At 47.0% G+C, this 19,445-nt stretch overlaps 1 protein-coding gene across 2 annotated transcripts in view; it reads left to right on the top strand.

Annotated features, from left to right (window-relative positions):
• Positions 1 to 18,235, top strand: part of LOC126556659 (octopamine receptor Oamb) — a 45,504-nt gene extending 27,269 nt beyond the window's left edge. Inside the window, exon 5 of one of the 2 annotated variants that reach the window (XM_050212076.1) lies at positions 17,155 to 18,235. In XM_050212076.1, the coding sequence (XP_050068033.1) occupies positions 17,155 to 18,155 (1,001 nt within the window). In that variant the 3' untranslated portion in view covers positions 18,156 to 18,235. Of the gene's footprint in view, positions 1 to 11,469; positions 12,528 to 17,154 lie in introns of those variants that run through there. The other variant, XM_050212068.1, reaches the window with a different exon arrangement.
• Positions 18,236 to 19,445: the final 1,210 nt, after the last annotated feature.

Genomic DNA, 19,445 nt, shown 5'->3' with positions numbered 1-19,445 from the left:
GTAGGCCTAAAAGAAACGAAACAAAATCAATCAACACCTATTAACTCCGATCGCACATACCTTTGCGCTCGGTACCTCACACACACACATTCCTATGCCCGGATGTTGCGAAACGTACGCACATCCCGTTCGTCACCTAGAAGCCCCCTTTGTACACATAGAGATGTATGTTTTGCGTTTTTGGTTTGTTTTGTTTGTTTGTGTGTTACATTTTGTTTCTGTTGTAATTGGTCTGGTTTTCTCTTGTGTTTGTGTACGTGTGTGCGTGCGTGTGTGTGTGTGTGTGTGTGGATGAATTTATGTTTGATCGGTGTACGTTGGGCATATCCATTTTTACTAGCTTACCTTTGTATCCACACTACCGGCACCCCGGTTGTCCCTGCTGCTGATCCTGCACTCCCGAACTGACCCGTACGTCACATTGACAGCCTACTAAACTTACACAAAAAATTAAATGCTATCACGCCACCTACCGGGCTACTGGGTAATTCGCACATACTCACCCTGACATCCATTGCACAGCCCATCGATATAACCACGCACTCATACCAATAGTCCTGCCTCCATTTGCACCTGATTTAACTGTCATCCATCTCGCTTCCCCGCACCAATGGGTTCGCCGTTGGGTAATGTGTTTTATTTTTAGTATCCTCTAGCTTCGTGTGGTACCTTCACACACCCCTCTTTCTCTCTCTCTCTCTCTCTCTCTCTCTCTCTCTCTCTCTTCGTTCGTTCGCTCGTGTTCGCTACGTTTCCCGCTGCTCATCCGTGAGTCCCTGGTGAGTTAGAGCCTGTTAATCATGTCGCAAGCCCTCCACTAGTCCACCAGCCCTGTACTGTAAGCCGGAGTCATCGGCACATTTTACAATACGTGCCCCCGAAGCAAAAGCACAGCCCGGTTGCATCCAAGGATGAGTGACGAGTTGCTAGGTTTATTGATTTAAAATTCGATGAAGATGCGTATGAGAAACCACTTTACTTCGGGGAGACACTGTTGCACAGAGAGCAGCGAATTGAATGCGTTACCTAATGAATTGCACCATGTGTGTCTGTGTGTGTGTGTGCCTGTAAGAGAAAGAAAGTCATCTCGAAATAATTTGCTGATGTATTCATGTTACGTTTGTGTAGGGGTTTGTGTGTTTCTCCGCCATCTTTCCGGTTGATTACATCCTCACCAAACATGTTGGAATTACGCTAACTAACTTTACTGCGGCAAGTGTTGCAAAACTAGCAAACAGGTCAGCTGGGGGGGGGGGGGACTCCCCGTCCCGAAGGTCTTATGTTGCCCGTTCGGCCATCACTTGCACGGCACTCGGTGCGTCTGCACGAGTGAGCGCAAAGTTTTGCAAAACTTTCTTTCACATTCACGTCCCACGGATGGTGCAAATCGGTGTGTCCATACATCCGGGATGCAGTCATGAATAATCAAAACATAATGAATGCATCCATCCCCATCTGCGCTGGTTGTAGTGTCTTCAAGAAGCAGGTCTGGTTGCCCTGATGATGCGCCTTTGTGTTCTGGTGATGTGCTTACAGGACGTGTGCGTGCGTGTGTGCAGCTTTGAGTGGTTGTGCAAGTCTTGTAGAATGTTGCTGCAACAAGAAGAAGTAGAAGGAGTGCTCACTGAGCCAGAACGAGAGATAAGCGAAAGTCCGAGTCCGAAATACTGGCACCTTGCCCCTACGGACCCTTGCGAAAACAATTCCGCAAGTAGCTGATGCGAATGAAGACACACCATTTGCGTATGTGTGCTCTTGTTGTAACACCTGGGTTTTTTTTTGGAGGGGGGTGGGAGGGTGGAGGTGGGGTTGAACACCATTTCCAACGTCCATTTGGAACACTCACAAGAGTTCTGATTGAGTCTGACGAGGGTCGGATCGATCGCACTTCGGTTAGCCATGCGCTCCAATAAACTCGCATCAAAATCACTTGCCACTGACACCCCACCCCACCGTTACGATGGCTAATGGGAGTTCAACGATGTTCCCACCGGTCCTGGCTCCTGCCCACGCAAACACGCACCTGTCACTGACAGCCGAGACCGGGGTGCCTGGTCATCGCCATCGAACCTGATACCGAAGCGGTACACCGTCCATGGTCTGTTCGGGCAGCAACGAACGAAAGATCCCTCCTTTCTCTCGTCTACGTCCCATCTGGGACTGCACACCTTCCATCACTTCCTTTGCCAGTAATTAGATAACGCAGGACACTGTGAGTAGATAGGTTTGATGGGCTGCAGCAAGTACTTTCTCGCACGTGAGTCTTCGTATAGCCATTTATCAATCGGCAATAGAGTGTGTGTGTGTGTGTGTGCGTGTGCGGTTCATCTTACACTATCAAAATAACGGAGAAACTGGAGCATGATAGGAAGAACAGAGCATCATCCCAGTGTGACATGGTTCGATGGGGAATCGATCAACTCCAAAACAACCACCAAAAAACCCCACACGGCACAAGACATTTGGACATTTTGTGACAACGATGCTACACTTGCTGCTCAGGCAATTCGCCCATCCTTTTAGCTTGCTGGTGACGCAAAGAACCATATTAGAAAGAGAGAGTGAGAGAGAGAGATCCGTTGCCACTTGGACTAATTGAATTGTATCTTTATTTTTCGCTTCCGTGCTTCCGTTTTTCGGGGGTCCCTAATCGACTCACTTCGGTGTGACGTTATTTCTGTAATTAAATTTCCCACTGTTGGGCAGCTGCTCCTACTCGCACCGTTGGTATGCAAGGCGTGTGAACTTTCTCTCTATCTCTCTCTCGCTTCTTTCCTTTTTTCTGCCATTTTTGGCTGTATCCTTTTTTTTTTGGCCGTTGACACAGTAAGACCGTCGACTTTCATCGTCGATTTGGGCCGGCTGCCGCTGCTACTGCTACCGCCAAGTAGAATGGGTTTACATTTAATGGGCTTCCCACAATCTAATCCGAGCGATGCGAGACCGAGGCGCTTATTGCATCGAAACCGGCACGGTTTGAGCAACTTATAGCGCCGGTACACCGTATCCCGACAGCTGGAACGCATTTTTCATCAACTTCTGTAACGGTTCGAATGGCGGGTAATAATCGCATCCCTCGGCTGTTAAATTTCTGATAAATTTCTTGAAAAGGGGATTTTTTTTAATTTTTTTTTTAAATTACAATAACGAACCCTGCAACCTTGGGGCAGGGTGGCATACTAATTAATTTTCTAAACGACATTTATATTTCGACCTTTTGGTTGGTTTTTCTGAAGTACATTTGTTTTTTTACGGAATAAATTTTATGCACAGTAAACGATTTTTGACGTGATTTGGGTCGCTTAAGCGCTTCCACTTGCACGATCTTAAGTGAGAATGTTTCAAGTAATCCTGGTCACGGCACCAACGTTCTTTATAGTGGAATAGACCATCGGTTCATCGGTGGTGAGGGAACAACGGTGCCAGTCTTCACACGACAGGACCGAGGTTCAAATCTGTGGTATCAGCAAGTTTAGTAAGATATTTAGATAGGCTGCGAGTCCTAGAAGGTCGTTAAGCCCACAAGAAGAAGCAGAGGATCCAGCTTACAGCATCAATCAAGGATGCTCTTTCCTTTTCTCTCTCACTCACTCACTTATTGCTATTCTCACTTCATCAACCTCTCATTCGTCATTCGCCTAAGTTAAGGAACTCTCGGGAAGTCTTGGCCCTCCCTCACTTTCCTGTCCGCAAGCCAATCTCGCCTGTTGAAAAGAACCTCCCGCCTCTTTTCAATCAACGCAAATTAAACCTTCGGGGATCAAGAAACCGATTATTGTTTGCCCAATTTCTGTTGCAGCCCTGCCCGAAGCTTCCGAATTCTTCCCAAATCCGTGTTTTCGTGTCGCCATCAAAACGTAACATTGACAGAGCTCTCCCTAGAATCCCGCTACACGCACACACAAACGAATCATCTAACACTCTGGACCTGCCATTGCCAAAACAAACACAGTTCAGTATCGCCGCACTTGCAACAGGCATTACAAGGGTTAAGGCACACTACACCAAGCGGGTTGCTGCATTTGCATTAAACCCTGATCCATACCTGAACAGCCGAGCAAGATAAGGCAGGGACTTTTCTCGTACACAAACACACTACACTCAACTTACGAATCTACACACACGCAAGCTACATCTGCTACATTTGCCGTTCGTTTCAGGGCTCTGTTCAGTGTTCTTGCTGGATGCTGGTATTATAGTTGACCCTTCCTCCCTCCGAAAGGAAAGAGTTTTTCCGAGCTATTTGCAACGTTTGTTTGTTCGATTTTGCATCTGGTGCTCGATCTCGATGTGTCTGTGTGTTTCTGTGCCTGTACACGTGTTTGTGTTGATTTGATTTGTTTGTTTGCTCCCGCACTCTGCACCGAAACTTCGTCGAGCTTTCGAGCAAGGTTCGGCGATCGCTGTGTTTCTTTTATCCAGTGTCTTTATTTTTTTATTTATTCGCAGTGAAGTTGTACTGGTTCAATTTGCCATCTCCAGAGCATTTGCTCTATACTTCCGTTTGTTTTTGCATGTATTCTATAGCTCTTAATATATTTTTTTCCATAAAATCTCTCTCTCTCACACTCTTTCTTCTTGCTCTGTTACTGTGCTGCGTTTTGTGAATGTTTCTTGATTGCAGATATCCGATATCCCCATCCTTCTTGTCGACTAACTGGTCGGTTTTGGGTTACCACCCGAAAGCTGTGTGTAAGTTCACGCGCCAAAAATTTCCCTCATTGGTCCTCACGGACCTCCTCTCGCTACTCGCTACGTAACACCAAGGATAATACCAGTCCGCTCGCTAATACCTCAGCACGGTTCGTTCGGTGATGGATGGTCCCATGGGCATCCTGGGCGAGAAAATCCTTCTAGCGCCGAGAAAAAAAAAAACCCTCGGTCTAGGCGGAGGCTTAACGGGTCTAATGAATCAGTAAGCTAATCGAGGTGATTAGTGTCGTTTGCACTCGAACGCCGAACCGTTGATGCTATTGAAGTCATTTGTAGTCGCCGGATTGTACTACGCTTGGGACATGGCGCGAGAAGTTCACCACAACAAGGAGGAAAGAAAAAACACACGAAGCTACATCTGTTTTGTGTGTAATAATGGGTGGCATTTAAAGAGAATAGGCGACCAGTCGGAGTCGGAATAGATGCTTAAAGCTGAATAATGTAATCCATGGTTTGGAGCTTCCGCTGACTGAATTAGTGTTAGGACTTACCACACGATTTTCTTGCTGATGAATTCCAACAAAACGTCCAATGTTTGATTTACAACGAATTCTGTGTCATGGTACAATCTTCTTTCGGGCTCTTCTGAAACCAGCTCTAGCTCTTTTATATCTGGAATATCTGAAACCACGCAGTTTTTATAGTTTCTAGAGAGCAGAATAGAATAAGCAAAGTCTTCTTCATATAATTCACAGTTGTAACTGATATCAGGAGAGGTTCCTCAGAAATGAAATGTTTTTATACATTTGTCTAGCATTCTATTTTCTATGTACCGTACTGGTCGTACTGGTCCTTCAATTTCTTTTGCAGTTCTGAAGGTGATTGTGCTGGCAAGAGTGATAAAAATTCTCTAAAACTTTCCCATCAAGAGTAGTCCTTTGGAACTAAAACAATTCGGACAAACAATCGCCATCATTAAAGTCACTGTATTTTTAACTTGATCTAGAATCTGAACTCCAATCATCACCAGGGTCCAATTTTTCCGAACCCCACCGTAAAAAGCAAGCGAGCGAAAAAAAGTGTTTCTTTTGCTGATAGGCTCTTTGAAATCTACTTTCGGAAGCTCATGCTGCACCCCTTGATTAGGACCTCAGAAGCAGAAGAAGCGGGAATTAATCAAAGTATCTTCAATGCTCTCGGCCTCTATATCGTCATATTCAATTCAAACCTTCTGTTTGCATATTCCTGTAGTTCCCTCTTGCACTGCTCCTCTTTTGATCTCTCTCTCTCTCTCTCTCTATCTCTGTATGTGACTTTATTTTTTGACTTTCATTTTGAGCTAGCCGTTCCCATTTTCAACACTCATCCCATTTTACAACCACACCTGGCCTGATGGGAGGATATATTTACTCAACACTGTTACTTATTCATGCAATCACCTATCGATTTACAAGTGCTTATCCCCTTTTTTTCCACCTCTCTCCTTCTTTCCGAACAGTACCGTCTAGTGTAAAGCTTTTTTTTTCGTACATAATTTCCTCATCCTCTTCTATGTATCTGCGTGAATGTAAGTGCGCGCGCGTGTGTGTGGATGTGTGGCTGTAGTTAAGTGAGGATTTCCAACAAAAAGAAACAAATACACACTCTTCCAACAAGCACTATCACAGCCCCTACCTCCCATATCCTGCCCTTCTCCCCCATTTCCGAACCTCAGTACTAAAAACCGCTCCAGACGAAGCGCAACTTGCAGCGCAATTCTGATTTAGCGAAAAAATGTCGTGATTTTTGTATGGAAATATCGGTCAAATATCGGCAGCATTTTGACAGAACAAAATCAAGTGTGCGCTTCGTCGTTAAACCAGGTTTAGCACACGACGAGTTTTGCAGTCTGTTTTGTTTCCCCCCCACCTCCCCCCTCTTCTCTTAGCTACCGTTTTGTGTCACTTTACTCCAACCACTTTTGCTATTTGGCTGTAGTTTTGGGGGGTTTTGTTTTTTCGCTGCAAATTGGAATGTTTTTTTGTTGTTGTTGTTGTTGCGTTCGAGTTGAAATTCTCTTCATTCTTTTTCACCCGACCCTAGTTGCACACTTCCCTCAGTTCCCTGTGAGATTTTCTCCCTCTCTTTCCATTACCTTTACCCCTCTATGAACCTAATCAAATAAACAAGCGTTAAGCTTAAAGGAGCTCTAGATTAAGTCATCCCTTCGCTCCATAATGTACAATCAACATGTGTTGTTCCCGTTGTAGCTTTTCGGTTGTTTTTGTTTAGAAGCATTTTGCGAAACATTGTTTCCGTGTAGTGGCTGTTATGGGGGAAGACATACACACACGCAGACACACAAACAACAGTGTGTGTGTGCGGTGTAAGAGTGTTTTTTTAGGAATGTGTTTGGTCCCTTTCGTCCTTGTAATTATGATAGCTATTTGTTTATGTTAATTGAGTTCACTTCTCGCTCGCCACCCCGCTCCCCCCCCCCCCCCCCTGGCAAATCGTAAATCCTGCTCCTTAGCCCGATCACTCGGTCGTTCGATGTTTGTGGTGGTGCCATCTTCGAAGCGCGCTTCGAAGGGAAGTTCACCAGAAAGACGACACGCCACCACTGACGGCCGTCCGGATCGCTCGCTCCTAGCTCGCCAATAATGTCCCACTCTCTCTCACTCTCTCTCTCTCTCTCTCTCTCTCTCTGTCTCTCTATAGTTCTCGTTGTTTATTGTTTTTTGTTTATATGTGCTCTCCAGCTCTCTCTCTCTCTTTCTCTCTCACCTCCACCCTCACCCGTGTTTGTACTCCATCAACCATGGTAATGTTCCAAACATTACCGATTACGAGTAATGTTTATCAATATTATATAAATATTTTTAGCAATATCCAAAGTTTAATGCGTGCAACCAAAAACATTCTACCAAAACAAAACAAAAAAATCAATACAAATTATGCTCTTTATATATTTAAAAAAAAAACCGGAATGCTGTTTGCTGAGTTTGCGTTTGCATTTGGAATGAAGGAAAGTTGTGTTTCACATATTTCTTTATATATATATACATATGTTACTTTAAATTTCTATATCGTATGTTTTGACTACATGATTGCGATTGCGACAACCGTTACAATATATCTGCAACCGTTTCCAGTATGTCTGTGTTTGTGCAAGCAATTTACGTATTCGACGAACGTATTCGAATGTGTTTTTCTTTTTCCATTCGTACATTATACGCTCTTCCTTTTTTTTTTTGTTCAATTCTTTCTTCGTTGTTCTCCAGTTTTGTATCGGTGGTTTTGTATTTTTTTTGTTTTGTTTTATTAAAACTACTATTGTTTTGTTAGTTTATACTTTTCTTCTTCGTTCTTCTTCTCCTTGTTTTCCGTTTGTGTTGTTTTATGTTTTGTTTTTATTGTTTTTTTTTTTAATTTCCCATGTCTTTTTTGTCCTACTTTGATTGGAGTTGTGCAAATGGGTTTTCTTTTTTTTCTCTTTCTCCCTCTCTCTCTCTTTCTTATTTTTGGTACTACCAGTTGTGTGTAATGATTTGTATGGTTATGTTTCCTGTCAACAAGACAATTGAATCTAGAAATTGTGCAACAACCAAAAAAAAAAGATATATTTAAAAAACTAAAACCTGTGTAGCTGTGAGTTTGCGTAATGCGGCCCATCCGTGTGCGTGCGCCCCTCCTACGAGCAGAGTTCTGTGTGCATGTGTTCATCAAAAACCGTTCACGGATGAGAGAATGTATATAAACATCCAAAAACTAAAAAAAAAAACCAACCTTATTGTAACTTATAGCATACTGAGTTGCGAATGTTTATTGGAAAGTGTGTATGTTTCCCGAATGAAAACCAACCAAACAAAAAAACAAAAATAAACAAATAACAGCAACAACAACAGTAACAACTGCATACATAAAAAAACAACAAAACATCAAACAAAAACCAACATAAGATGAACAAACACAACAACTATCTCATCTCTTGCTGCAAAACAGCAGGAAGATAGCAAAAAACCTACCAACACTACTATACAACAGCTACTACCATATACTACTACTTACAAGTATCATCTTTGCTTATTCTACTACCACAATTACTACTGCTACTACCATCACTAGCGCTAGTACAACACACAGATCGTGATCAAACGATGGCAAGTGTCAGTGAACAGAGCAATAAACAACACATAACAAAACAGCATTGTGCATGAACGTCCAAAACTTATGCAACCCGCCCGCCACACAGTAAGCTCCCTCGGTGAGCTGTGCACTAAAAACGCCACAAACAAAACACAAAAACACACCCCTTGACAAAACAGAGAGCATGAGGGCCGGATTCAACAACAAACAAATCGGTGAACGCCCTGCCGGTAGTGCGAAAGATGAGCTGGATTCGTCGACAGATCTAGGCAAGTTCTGCAGTTCTCCGTAGAAGATGCTTTGCGACGCTGTAGTGCAAACACTAGCTTCAACTAGCGCCACAATGCCACTTACTCACAAACACATACACACAAAGAAAATATCCCGAGTGGTGATGGGCATTTGGTTCCTAGAAAATACTTGATTCCGGAATCGGTTCTGATTCCGTGTCCAATTTCGAAACCAATTCCACAATCAATTCCGGAACCAATCGGAAGTTGACGCAGATTCCAGAACCGCTGAATGTGGCCCTAATGTATTAATGCTTCACAACCCTTCTTCTTATTCTTCTTCATCTTTTTATTTGCTTAATGATCTTCTAAGGACATCATGGCATCATGGCAAATTATGGCTTGCTTGATTTGTTCATGCCACCCATCCCGGTGGAATTCGAACTGCAGTCCTGCCGTGTGAAGACACTATCATTTTTAATACGAGGGCTGACAATAAAGTAAGGTCTCCAATTTTTTTTCATAGAAAATGACATTTATTTACAAAAAACGATACACCGTTGGAAAGGCCAAGGTCTTGGTTACTTTTCTACATAATCGCCATTTTTTTCCAACACCTTGCGCATCCGCACGATGAACTTGTCTATGCCGGCAGAATACCACTCTCCGTCCGCCTCGCGCAGCCAGGTGTTGACCTCTTTCTGAACCTCCGCGTCACTTTCAAACTGCTTCCCTCCGAGATGTTTTTTCAGGGCGGGGAACATGTGGTAGTCACTTGGGGCCACGTCGGGACTATAGGGAGGGTGATCGATGATGTCCCAGCCAAATTTCTTGAGCAGGTCAACGGTAACGTTGGCTGTGTGCACCGACGGTCGGCCACTCCTCTCCTCGTCGTGAACATTAGTGCGCCCGGAATTGAACTCGCGGCTCCACTTACGCACGTTTTTTATGTCCATACACTTTTCCCCGTAAACTTCAACTAGTTGACGATGGATTTCAATAGGTGTCACCTTTTTCGCACTCAAAAAACGTATTACAGAACGCAATTCGCACTTGGACGCTGACGCGAGGAGTACCTCCATCGTTGATGGCTGCTCAGCCAAGACTGAGCGGTCGGGGAAGCCTCACCCAGCAGCAAAGTGGTAGTGGGGGAACCAAGGAACACGGCGGTTTTGGCAGATTTCGCCTAGCGCGTGATCCGGCGAAGTTGCAGTGTTGGAGACCTTACTTTATTGTCAGCCCTCGTATTTTAATAAATAAGGCCCATTTGCTTCTTCTGCATTGGCTCGGGAATCTCGAGAGGGAAAGGAATCGTTAGTGAGACCTCTTTGTGAATTATTTCTGATTCTGGGGCTGCTTCTTAACTCCAAAACAGAATCTGATTACCGAGCCGATTTCAACTCTGAACCATAATCTGATTGTTATTCCGCAACCGATTCCGTTTCAATCCCGAACCAGCTCTCCGGAATCGATTCCGACTAGAACAGGATTTTGCTCATCACCAGCCCGGAGCAGTTCAAGAGTCCTAGGCTGTGTGCATGTGTGTAAGTGTGGCACAAGTGCACTCTAGAAGCTCGAGTGACACTTGACACATGTGTTACAATAACAATGGCAGCAGCATAAACCGGATATCACCAACTCAAAGGGGGAGAAAATACCGACACACTTACATAACACACACAAACAGACATCATACACGGATACAGACAGGAAGTGTCTATGCTTTGCGGAGTCTATCCGGGCTCGGTGTGGTTATAAAACACAACAGCAACAGCAACAATCGACACAATGAATCACTCCTTGCCGATCGTGGTCACTAACACAACATATGCGTGCAGTAACAGTTTAGTAACACCACATCACTAACACCATCCTACATATACGATGCATCCTAACAGCAAGTTCAACAAACAACCAGCTCCACTCCACTACTCCAACACAACAGATAGTTTCTAACTCTACGATCCTCTACCGCAACCACCATCACCACCACCACCACCACCACTACCATCACCATAACCACCAATACCACCACTATTACCATTGTAAAACGATTGCCAAAGTTAAAAAAAATTACCAACGAACCACATTAGCCAAAGTTTATTATCCACTTTAAACAGATTTACCGCTGAAGAATTGCAAGTCAATAAAATTACTTTCTCTGTTTCTCTCTCTCTTACCCCACGCCATTTGTGTGACTGAATGATGCATTGACTGTACTGATCGGAAAACGTGTGTGCGTGTGTGTTTGCGTGTGCGTGCTCATGTGTGCATGATGGCTACCCCGGGGTCGTCCGCTTGACCGATCCACAATGGAACGGTCGGCATGTCTGTCCCTCCATTCCCCGTTTTGAACGACACCCCAAAACCCCCATCTGCATCCAATGGCTCCCTTACATCCCTTCCTTCATCCACCGTCCACCACGCAAAATTCCTTCCTATACGCTGTTATTTGTAGGTGGCAAGAACAATCTCGACGATAGTCTGACGCTGCGGATGCACCGTGGGAAAGGTGTTGCCTCGCTGATGGAGTCAACGATACGGGCCCAGAACGCGGTCCGTATGTCGCTGGAAGGTTCGGGCCGAGGGCCTACAACTACCACCACTACCACCACCACCACCACCACCTCACCGCCACCTCACTCGATGCAGCAACCGGCAACGACTGTGTCGCAGCAACCGGACGCACAGAACGGTGGCAACAGTACGGACGGCGGCAGTAGCGGTACCTCACCGAATCCTCAAATTTCGATCTCACGTGCCTCGAGCGGGAGCGTCGTCGTGTTGCCGTGTTCGCGGCCCACCACCACCACCACCGTGTCCGCTCCTGGTTTGCAGATATCGCTGCACAATCACCATCACCATCATCACCATCATCACCATCACCACACGTACCATGAGCCACCGGTGTCAAGGGCCGTCTCGCAACCATCCCAACAGTCGGTGGGCGGTGGACGGCATCATCACGCAACCGGCGGCAGCCGGCGCAAGAGCGTGTTCAAGGAGGCACCGGTCGGTGTGTCCCGGGATCTGTCGCCCAACTCCTCCAAAAAGCTCGGCAAAAAGCATCTGAAGGTGCAGGTGAAACGGTTCCGGATGGAGACGAAGGCGGCCAAAACGCTTGGCATTATCGTCGGCGGGTTCATCTTCTGCTGGTTGCCATTCTTCACCATGTACCTGACGCGTGCGTTCTGCGAGGAGTGTATCAACAGCTTGCTGTTTTCGGTCCTGTTCTGGCTCGGCTACTGCAACTCCGCGGTGAACCCATTCATCTACGCACTGTTCTCGAAGGACTTCCGGCAGGCGTTCAAGCGCATCATCCTCCGGTGTCTCTGCTCGAAGCGGCTCAAGCTGAATCTGCTGCTGAAGAAGAACTCCGCGCACAACAACATGACGAACCATTCGTCCAGCCAGTCGGCGTTTACACCGATCGCCTCGACGCCGCGCACCGAAATTGCGGAGAGTGGGGTGGCCGGTGGGGTGTTTAGATGACGCGCCAGTCACCCGGCGACGGGTACCACGACGGCTCTGCTGGGTGGAACCGGGTCCGCCGTCGGTGTTGATGGGCAGCAGCAGCCGAAGCAGAAGCAGCAATTATTACAGGTCCAGTCATCGGCAGCGAACAGGGCAAGTGTGTCACCGACACCGACTATGGTCGGGTTGGTCGGTGCGGACGACAGTGTGGAGGATGATGATGCACGGCTACAGCCACCGATCCGTGGTGATCAGACGACCGAAAGTAGCTTCGACGATGAGGAAGGCGATGAGGAAGAGGAAGAGGAAGAGGAGGAGGAGCAAGAGAATTGCAATCGTCCGGACACGCGCACAGAGTCGGTATCCACTGTTGTTCAGCACTGTAAAACTTCCGACCGGCAACTGTCACCACTGGACGGCGCACCCAGCAACGAGCGAAGTGTTATACTACTGCATGACATCTCGCCAACGTTGACAGACGATACGGGCCGGGAGGACCGGCACGATACATCCTCCATAACGTTCCTGTAAGCAGGCTAGAACGTGTATCATCTCAACTTCCCCTACCATCAACTACGTATCGGCCGGAACGGCCTCCAAGACACACGTACACAAACACACCGGCATGCGCACATGCACGCCAATCGCCGAGGAGCATCTCCCGGCAGTGGTAGTAGAGGTAGTAGAAGTACTAGCAGTACTACGTATAGTGAGTGAAATGTCAATCAGCAAAGCAAAAACAACATACATCAACACAGGGTATTAGCACGGTAAGCGCAGCAGCATCCTCCGACGGCTCCGGTGTTCGGAGTACGGATCCCGCACCCTCGTTTGCGAGGTGTAGACGTTAAGACAGAACGACGTGTATTTAGTAGCGAAACGGTTGGATTGATTAAAACAGTATTCTTCTTACGCTTGTATGTACGTTGCGTGTTGCGTTGACTATGTACGATACTCAGTGTCCAGGGTTTGCTGGCCATGGTACGCCTTACCGTTACGTTCGGACGTTACTGGCCGCTTTCCCATGCATGCATCCTTCCGCCTGGAAAAAAGGCAGGCGCGGCACTAGTAGCAACAATCCTGACAAAGAAGTTATAATGATTATCAGTAACAGTAACGAGTAAAACTACAATTAGCATCAATAATAATGGATACTAGTAATAACGGTAGCGTACTAATCAGCGTAAGTCGTAGCAAGTAAGCAGAGTAATAATAGTAGTAATATTAATAACGGTCATAATAACAATAAAAACAAAACAACCTCCCGATTGCCATTTTACGTGCGTAACATCAACGTACCATACGCCATCCAGCCGCCATCCAAGTCTGGGAAAGTCTCAGACACCTTTCTCACCTACAGGTAAACGCTCTGATCGTCTGGCTACTCATCGTGCTATCAGTTTTTTGTGTTAATTTTGAATTTGATTTCTCTTCATTTTGAAGTGTTTTTATCTTATTTTTTCTCAAGCCACAGTTTTGACAGTTAGTGTGCTTTAGTGTATGAAGCAAACTCACACGTCAAACATACGTATTTACGTTGCATTTGACAGTAATTTGAAAACTCTTATATAGGCGTTGGTGGTGTGGTTATGAAATAGTTCCAGTTTAGTGCTTGACACGATCAGAGAGCTTTTGTTGGAATTTACCGATGGCAGAAATGTGTCGAAAAAAAGGTACAAAAGAAATATTGTGAACGGCCTGTGCCGTCGGCCAGCAAAATCTTGTTATGAATTGTTGTTGTTTTTTTTTTTTATAGATGAATATCTCAACGACTCGTTGAGGCTCAGGCCCGTAGGTGTTTTCACTGAACATACTCAGTTGTCTTGAAGCTGTCAAAAAATGCACGATGTGTGTAAACCGAGCTTCAAACACAACAATTTGGAGAAATATTGCATTGCATCAGCAGATCGGTACAAAGCCCACAAATCAAACACTGGCGGCTTCGCATGGCGCCATGTTGGTGAGATTTTTTGTTTCCTGGCACGGTGTCAACTGTCAGCTTAATGATGCGTGATCGAGGAATCACGTACCATCGATGAGTGTCAGACTGATGCGATAAGGACATCCTTAGACAGCGTTACGGATCAACAACACATCACGAAAATGGCGCCCGAATGGGAGCGGAAGTACATCGTCCCATTCTTACCGTCTTGCCAAACTCCGACAGAACCAAACAAATCAAAACCGCAAACTCCTCATTAGTTATGCCTTCGTGGGACAAAGCCAAACCCCGAGCAAACACCCGTGTCTTCCGGGTTTCAGGCCGGGCCCTGGGAGCTGACAGACACACTGTTACGCAAAGCACGTCGCCATTCGGTGTCGTCTGTTTTTGGTGGTGGAAAGAGAAAAGGAAAAGAGAGAGAGAGAGAGATAGAGGGAGGGAGGGGCTTTTCCTCTACTACCATGCACACGTGCCTGTGTCTGTCCGCCATATTGTGCTGTTGCGTAGTAGTAACAGCGAACCGATAGTGCATAGAATTAAAAACAAACAAAGGGTGAAGAGGTCTAAGTGGGAAAGGGAAGGGATGGGAAGGGTAGGTGGGTCGCAGAGGAGGAAAAGCACAAAGAAATGGACAAATAAACAAGCAAAACAAAAAACAACAAATCCCAACAGTTGCCACAGAAATAATCGTTTCTAGCTCAGAGCACATGCCGGCTAGCTCTCTATCTCTCTCTCTCTCTCTCTCCCTCTAGCCTGGTAAGAAGAAGGAGTATACTTAAGCAGAGGAGAGAGTAACACACACACAAAAATGGTGGAAAACCAATATTTATAAACACTGGCGCCCCCTAGTGTAGTAAAGGCTTACGTCAAGCACTTAGGACGCGGCACAAGACGAGACGAAACAGAGAGAAAGCGGGCGCGCGTGTGACAGACTAAACAAAAAAGAAACTTGATCATTTCAGTGTAGCTGTTTACATCAAACAGACAAACACAATAAGATAGATGAGTGACGTTCGATGTTACGGCTTCGGTGGTTTATATGTGTTGCCAAAAAAAAAAAAGAAAAACTACCGGCGCCCTCTACACACTTAATCGCTTTCGCAGACAATCAAACAGCAGGGAAAGCCATTAAAACGCGTTGACTTCCTGTTTCTGGTGTGTTGGTAGGGGAGCGTGACCGGATGCTTGCACAACATCATCACCTTGGCGCGTGAGAGGTGACAAACAACAAACAAAAATGGCAGTCCGTTTCTGCCGCTGTGCTTTTTTTTACGTACCAGCAGCACGTGCTAATTGACATTCCTGTCATTGTGGATGTATATGTGCCGGTTTTTGGGGGCAAAACTTGATGCGAAACACCGTACATGTCACCCGTTTGTCAATCACGTGCTTGACTGGGGCTAGTGGTTAGTGGCCGGTCCTGACAGTTGTGGCAATGGTTTCGGCAACACGAATTTTCCAATCCGATGCTCCATAATCTTCACCATGATTTGGGCGACGGCTTTGTTGTGCGGTCATTTCATATTTTATAGCTTCTAGTGTCTTGTTTATTTTCGTGGCGTGGGATTACCGAGCTTTTTACGATTTTCGGTGTATTTGTACGTGTGGTGGAGATTCAATGGCCAGAAGCAAAAACGCATAATCGTAAAGTTTGTGCAAGATTTGTTGGGAAAACACGAATTAGAGGAATTACTCGGTGAGAGAGAGAGAGAGAGAGAGAGAGAGAAAAGGAGAGAGACAAAGGGACACAGTACGGAGATGTAGTGCGATTTAATGGAACGACTCAACAATTTAAATCAAGAAGGGATAAAACAAGCCATACGACGTATTTTTTTATCTTGGAAAAAGAACAATCCCAGAACCTCAGTCAGTCAGTGTTCTGTTGAAATTCTTTTATTTCTATTACAATTCCCGTTCTGTTTTCTGTTGCAAAAGCTCGAACACAAATGAAAGCTTTTTTCCACCCTTATTTGCGATGCTGTAAGTGAGTGTGTATGTGCTTTTTGGTGTGCATACATTTCGGGCGTAGCATTGACTGACAGCATCAGTAGTAGCAGTTGCACGCGCGGTCCTGACTAAAAGCCAGGCTATAGCTTCACTTGAGTTTTTAATACTCCTCTTACTTTCTCCACTCCCCTCCTTTGCTTCCTCCCCTCCCCTCAACACATACACATATGTAAGGAAATGTATACCTTTGTACTGTTTATTCACCGCACAAAACACGTGCTTTGTTGGCGAGCTACAGGCATTTTCAACACAAGCAGAAAGGCAGGAAAGGGGCGAGGAGAGGGGTGAGCCGGTGGAGGAAAGCGGCAGGAGCAGCACAGAGCGCAGAGCATTATGTTTATTATTTTAGCCGTCACGTTCAATCTTCGCTTCGCTCCCGCCACGGCTCAGTTGCTCTTGCACGTGTTGCGTTGCGCCTGTAGTGTATGCAAGGCACGCTCACACAAACCACCGCCGTGTGCCGTGCGTGCGGTGCGCTTCTCGACTGGGTAGGCTTATGGTAAAAATTGCCTGCATCACAAGGCAGAAGCTAAACAGTCGTTTTTTGTTTTTGTGTACCAAAAGCAAACGCTCATTACTAAACGTTTATTCCGATTGTTTTTTTCCCCCTTCATTTTCTCTCTTTCTCTTTCTCTCTTTCTTTCTCTCTCTCTCCTTTCCCTTTCCCTTTCCTATACGGTCGCCCTCGAAATGGGGTTTTGGGCATACGGGCACACACAGGCATGGGCAATCGATTCGATGACAATCGGCTCACGCTACGGATACATCGGGGCCGTGGTTCGACAAGCGCACCACTGCACGAATCGCCGCACAGCAATGGCAGCACGCACAGCACCACCACAAGCATCGGTAGCGCATCGCCCGAGCGGCTGTCACGCTACTCGACCCGCGGCAAACTGGCCGCCCACGGTACCGGACCACATCCGACGGCCCATCACGAGAAGATTAAAATATCCGTCTCGTACCCGTCGACGGAGAATGTGGCCCAAAGCTGTCATGCCGATTCGTCGTCGGCCGGCACGTCTACGGTGGCCGGTGGTGGGGCGGGCAGTTCCGGTACCGCCGGCACGAAGCTACTGTACGCCGTCCACTACTCATCGGCGAACGGGCGCGAAAGCAACGCGTCCCAGATCTTTCGCCGACCGTCCAAAGAGCAACAGATCGGTAGCGTTCTCGGTGGTTCGACCCAGTACCTGACCGTGTCGGAGCAGCAGCAGCAGCAGCAGCACCGGGAGCGTGGCAGCAGCTTCCTTTCGCCCCGGGCCAGCAAACGGATGGGTAAGCGCAACATCAAGGCGCAGGTGAAACGGTTCCGGATGGAGACGAAGGCGGCCAAAACGTTGGCCATCATCGTGGGGCTGTTTGTGCTCTGCTGGTTGCCGTTCTTCACGATGTACCTGGTGCGCCCGTTCTGTGACGACTGCATCAACGAGCTGCTGTTCTCGATCGTGTTCTGGATCGGGTACTGCAACTCCGCCATCAATCCGATGATTTACGCACTCTTCTCCAAGGACTTTCGGTTCGCGTTCAAGCGCATCATCTGCCGGTGTTTCTGCTCGGGCGGCCGGTTCCCGGGCGCGGTCGGTAGTCGCCGCGGTTCGGACATGTCGCAGATGAGGGCGCACGGTGGCCGGACGCCCAGCATCTCGCCGAGCGCTGCCGCCCAATCGCTGTGCGATGATAGCGATCCGGTTGGGGGCGACCTGTCCGACTCTAGATGACGAACGTCGTATGCGCCCAGCATCAGCTCCACCTCGAGTCCGGGCTGTGGAATGATGCTGCTAGCGAACACTGGCAGTGGAGGCGGGGGTGGGGTTGGTGAGGGTCCCTGTAGTTCCGCCGGCGAGCTGGGACATGGTGGCAGGAGTAGTGTTGGCAGTGCGGGTACGGTCTGCATCACTAGCAGTAGCACCACTACTTCCCACACACTGACAGCCGCCGGTCCGAGTACGTCCAGTAGCTCTGTACGCACCCCGAATGTGTACGACATCTGCCATCCGCTCGTGATGGAAAACCCTTCGGGTGGGGGTATTGGGCCACTGCAAAGCCACCCACTTGCTCCACTACCATCGCACAGGGGCCGGCTCGAACCGGACACGTCCCGCAGTTTGCGGCGGCTAAACATTTGATCGTTTTGGGAGCGCTCCATCTGGCACTTTTGCGACCAGAGCTAGAGGACGCTAACGGTGGGTGAGGGGAGTGGGATGAAGGGGGTGGATTAATCTTGAGGGACGGAAAAAAAGGTACGACTCTTCATGTATATAAGCCATACGTCACCTAGCATATCATATTAGACGCCTCCAAAAAATCGTTCTATGTGTTGGGACTGTCCGTCTGCGTGTATGTGTGTGGGTGTGTGCGTGTTATCTTTATATAGTAACTAGCATAATATAAATGTGTATTGTATAATACGGGTACAATGGGGGTGTGTAACCACCTCTCCGGAACAACAGAATCGGGACGATAGACGACGGCGACGACTATGGTCCTACCATAACTCTTGCACGGTGAAGTGTCCGGAACTGGGTCACGCAAAGAAGAGAACCTTTCCTTTCCCCTATCCTGCACCGGTCTTCCTCTTCTACGTTGGACAGAAATCACAACACCATTACAGCTAATTAGCAGGACAATGCATGACAAACAACAGCGGGATTTAGTAAATTGATGTAGAACGAAAAAAGCGGGGGGGTGGGGGGGGGGAAGCGGATGGGCGGCATGGGGACAGGAGCAAAAGGGGTGTGTGTGTGTGAGTATGTGCTCTCACGATTAAAAGTGATTTGCATCTGGACGTTGTGTAGTGTGTCTGAACACGATTCAGACAGGCCAATGGAAGGTTAAAACATCACGCAAACATCAACACCATCATTTACCGTTCAAGGAGTTAGGAACGGAGTACGGCAAGGATCCAAAGGAGAGAGAGAGAGAGAGAGAGAGAGAAAGAGAGAGAGAGAGAGAGAGAGAGAGAGGAGACAGCATACAATGAAAACAATAATTTTCAAACATCAACTCAC

Source organism: Anopheles maculipalpis, chromosome X (assembly GCF_943734695.1).
Source record: "Anopheles maculipalpis chromosome X, idAnoMacuDA_375_x, whole genome shotgun sequence".
NCBI classification, from domain to species: Eukaryota; Metazoa; Arthropoda; class Insecta; order Diptera; family Culicidae; genus Anopheles; species Anopheles maculipalpis.
This window is presented reverse-complemented; position numbering and strand designations above follow the sequence as displayed.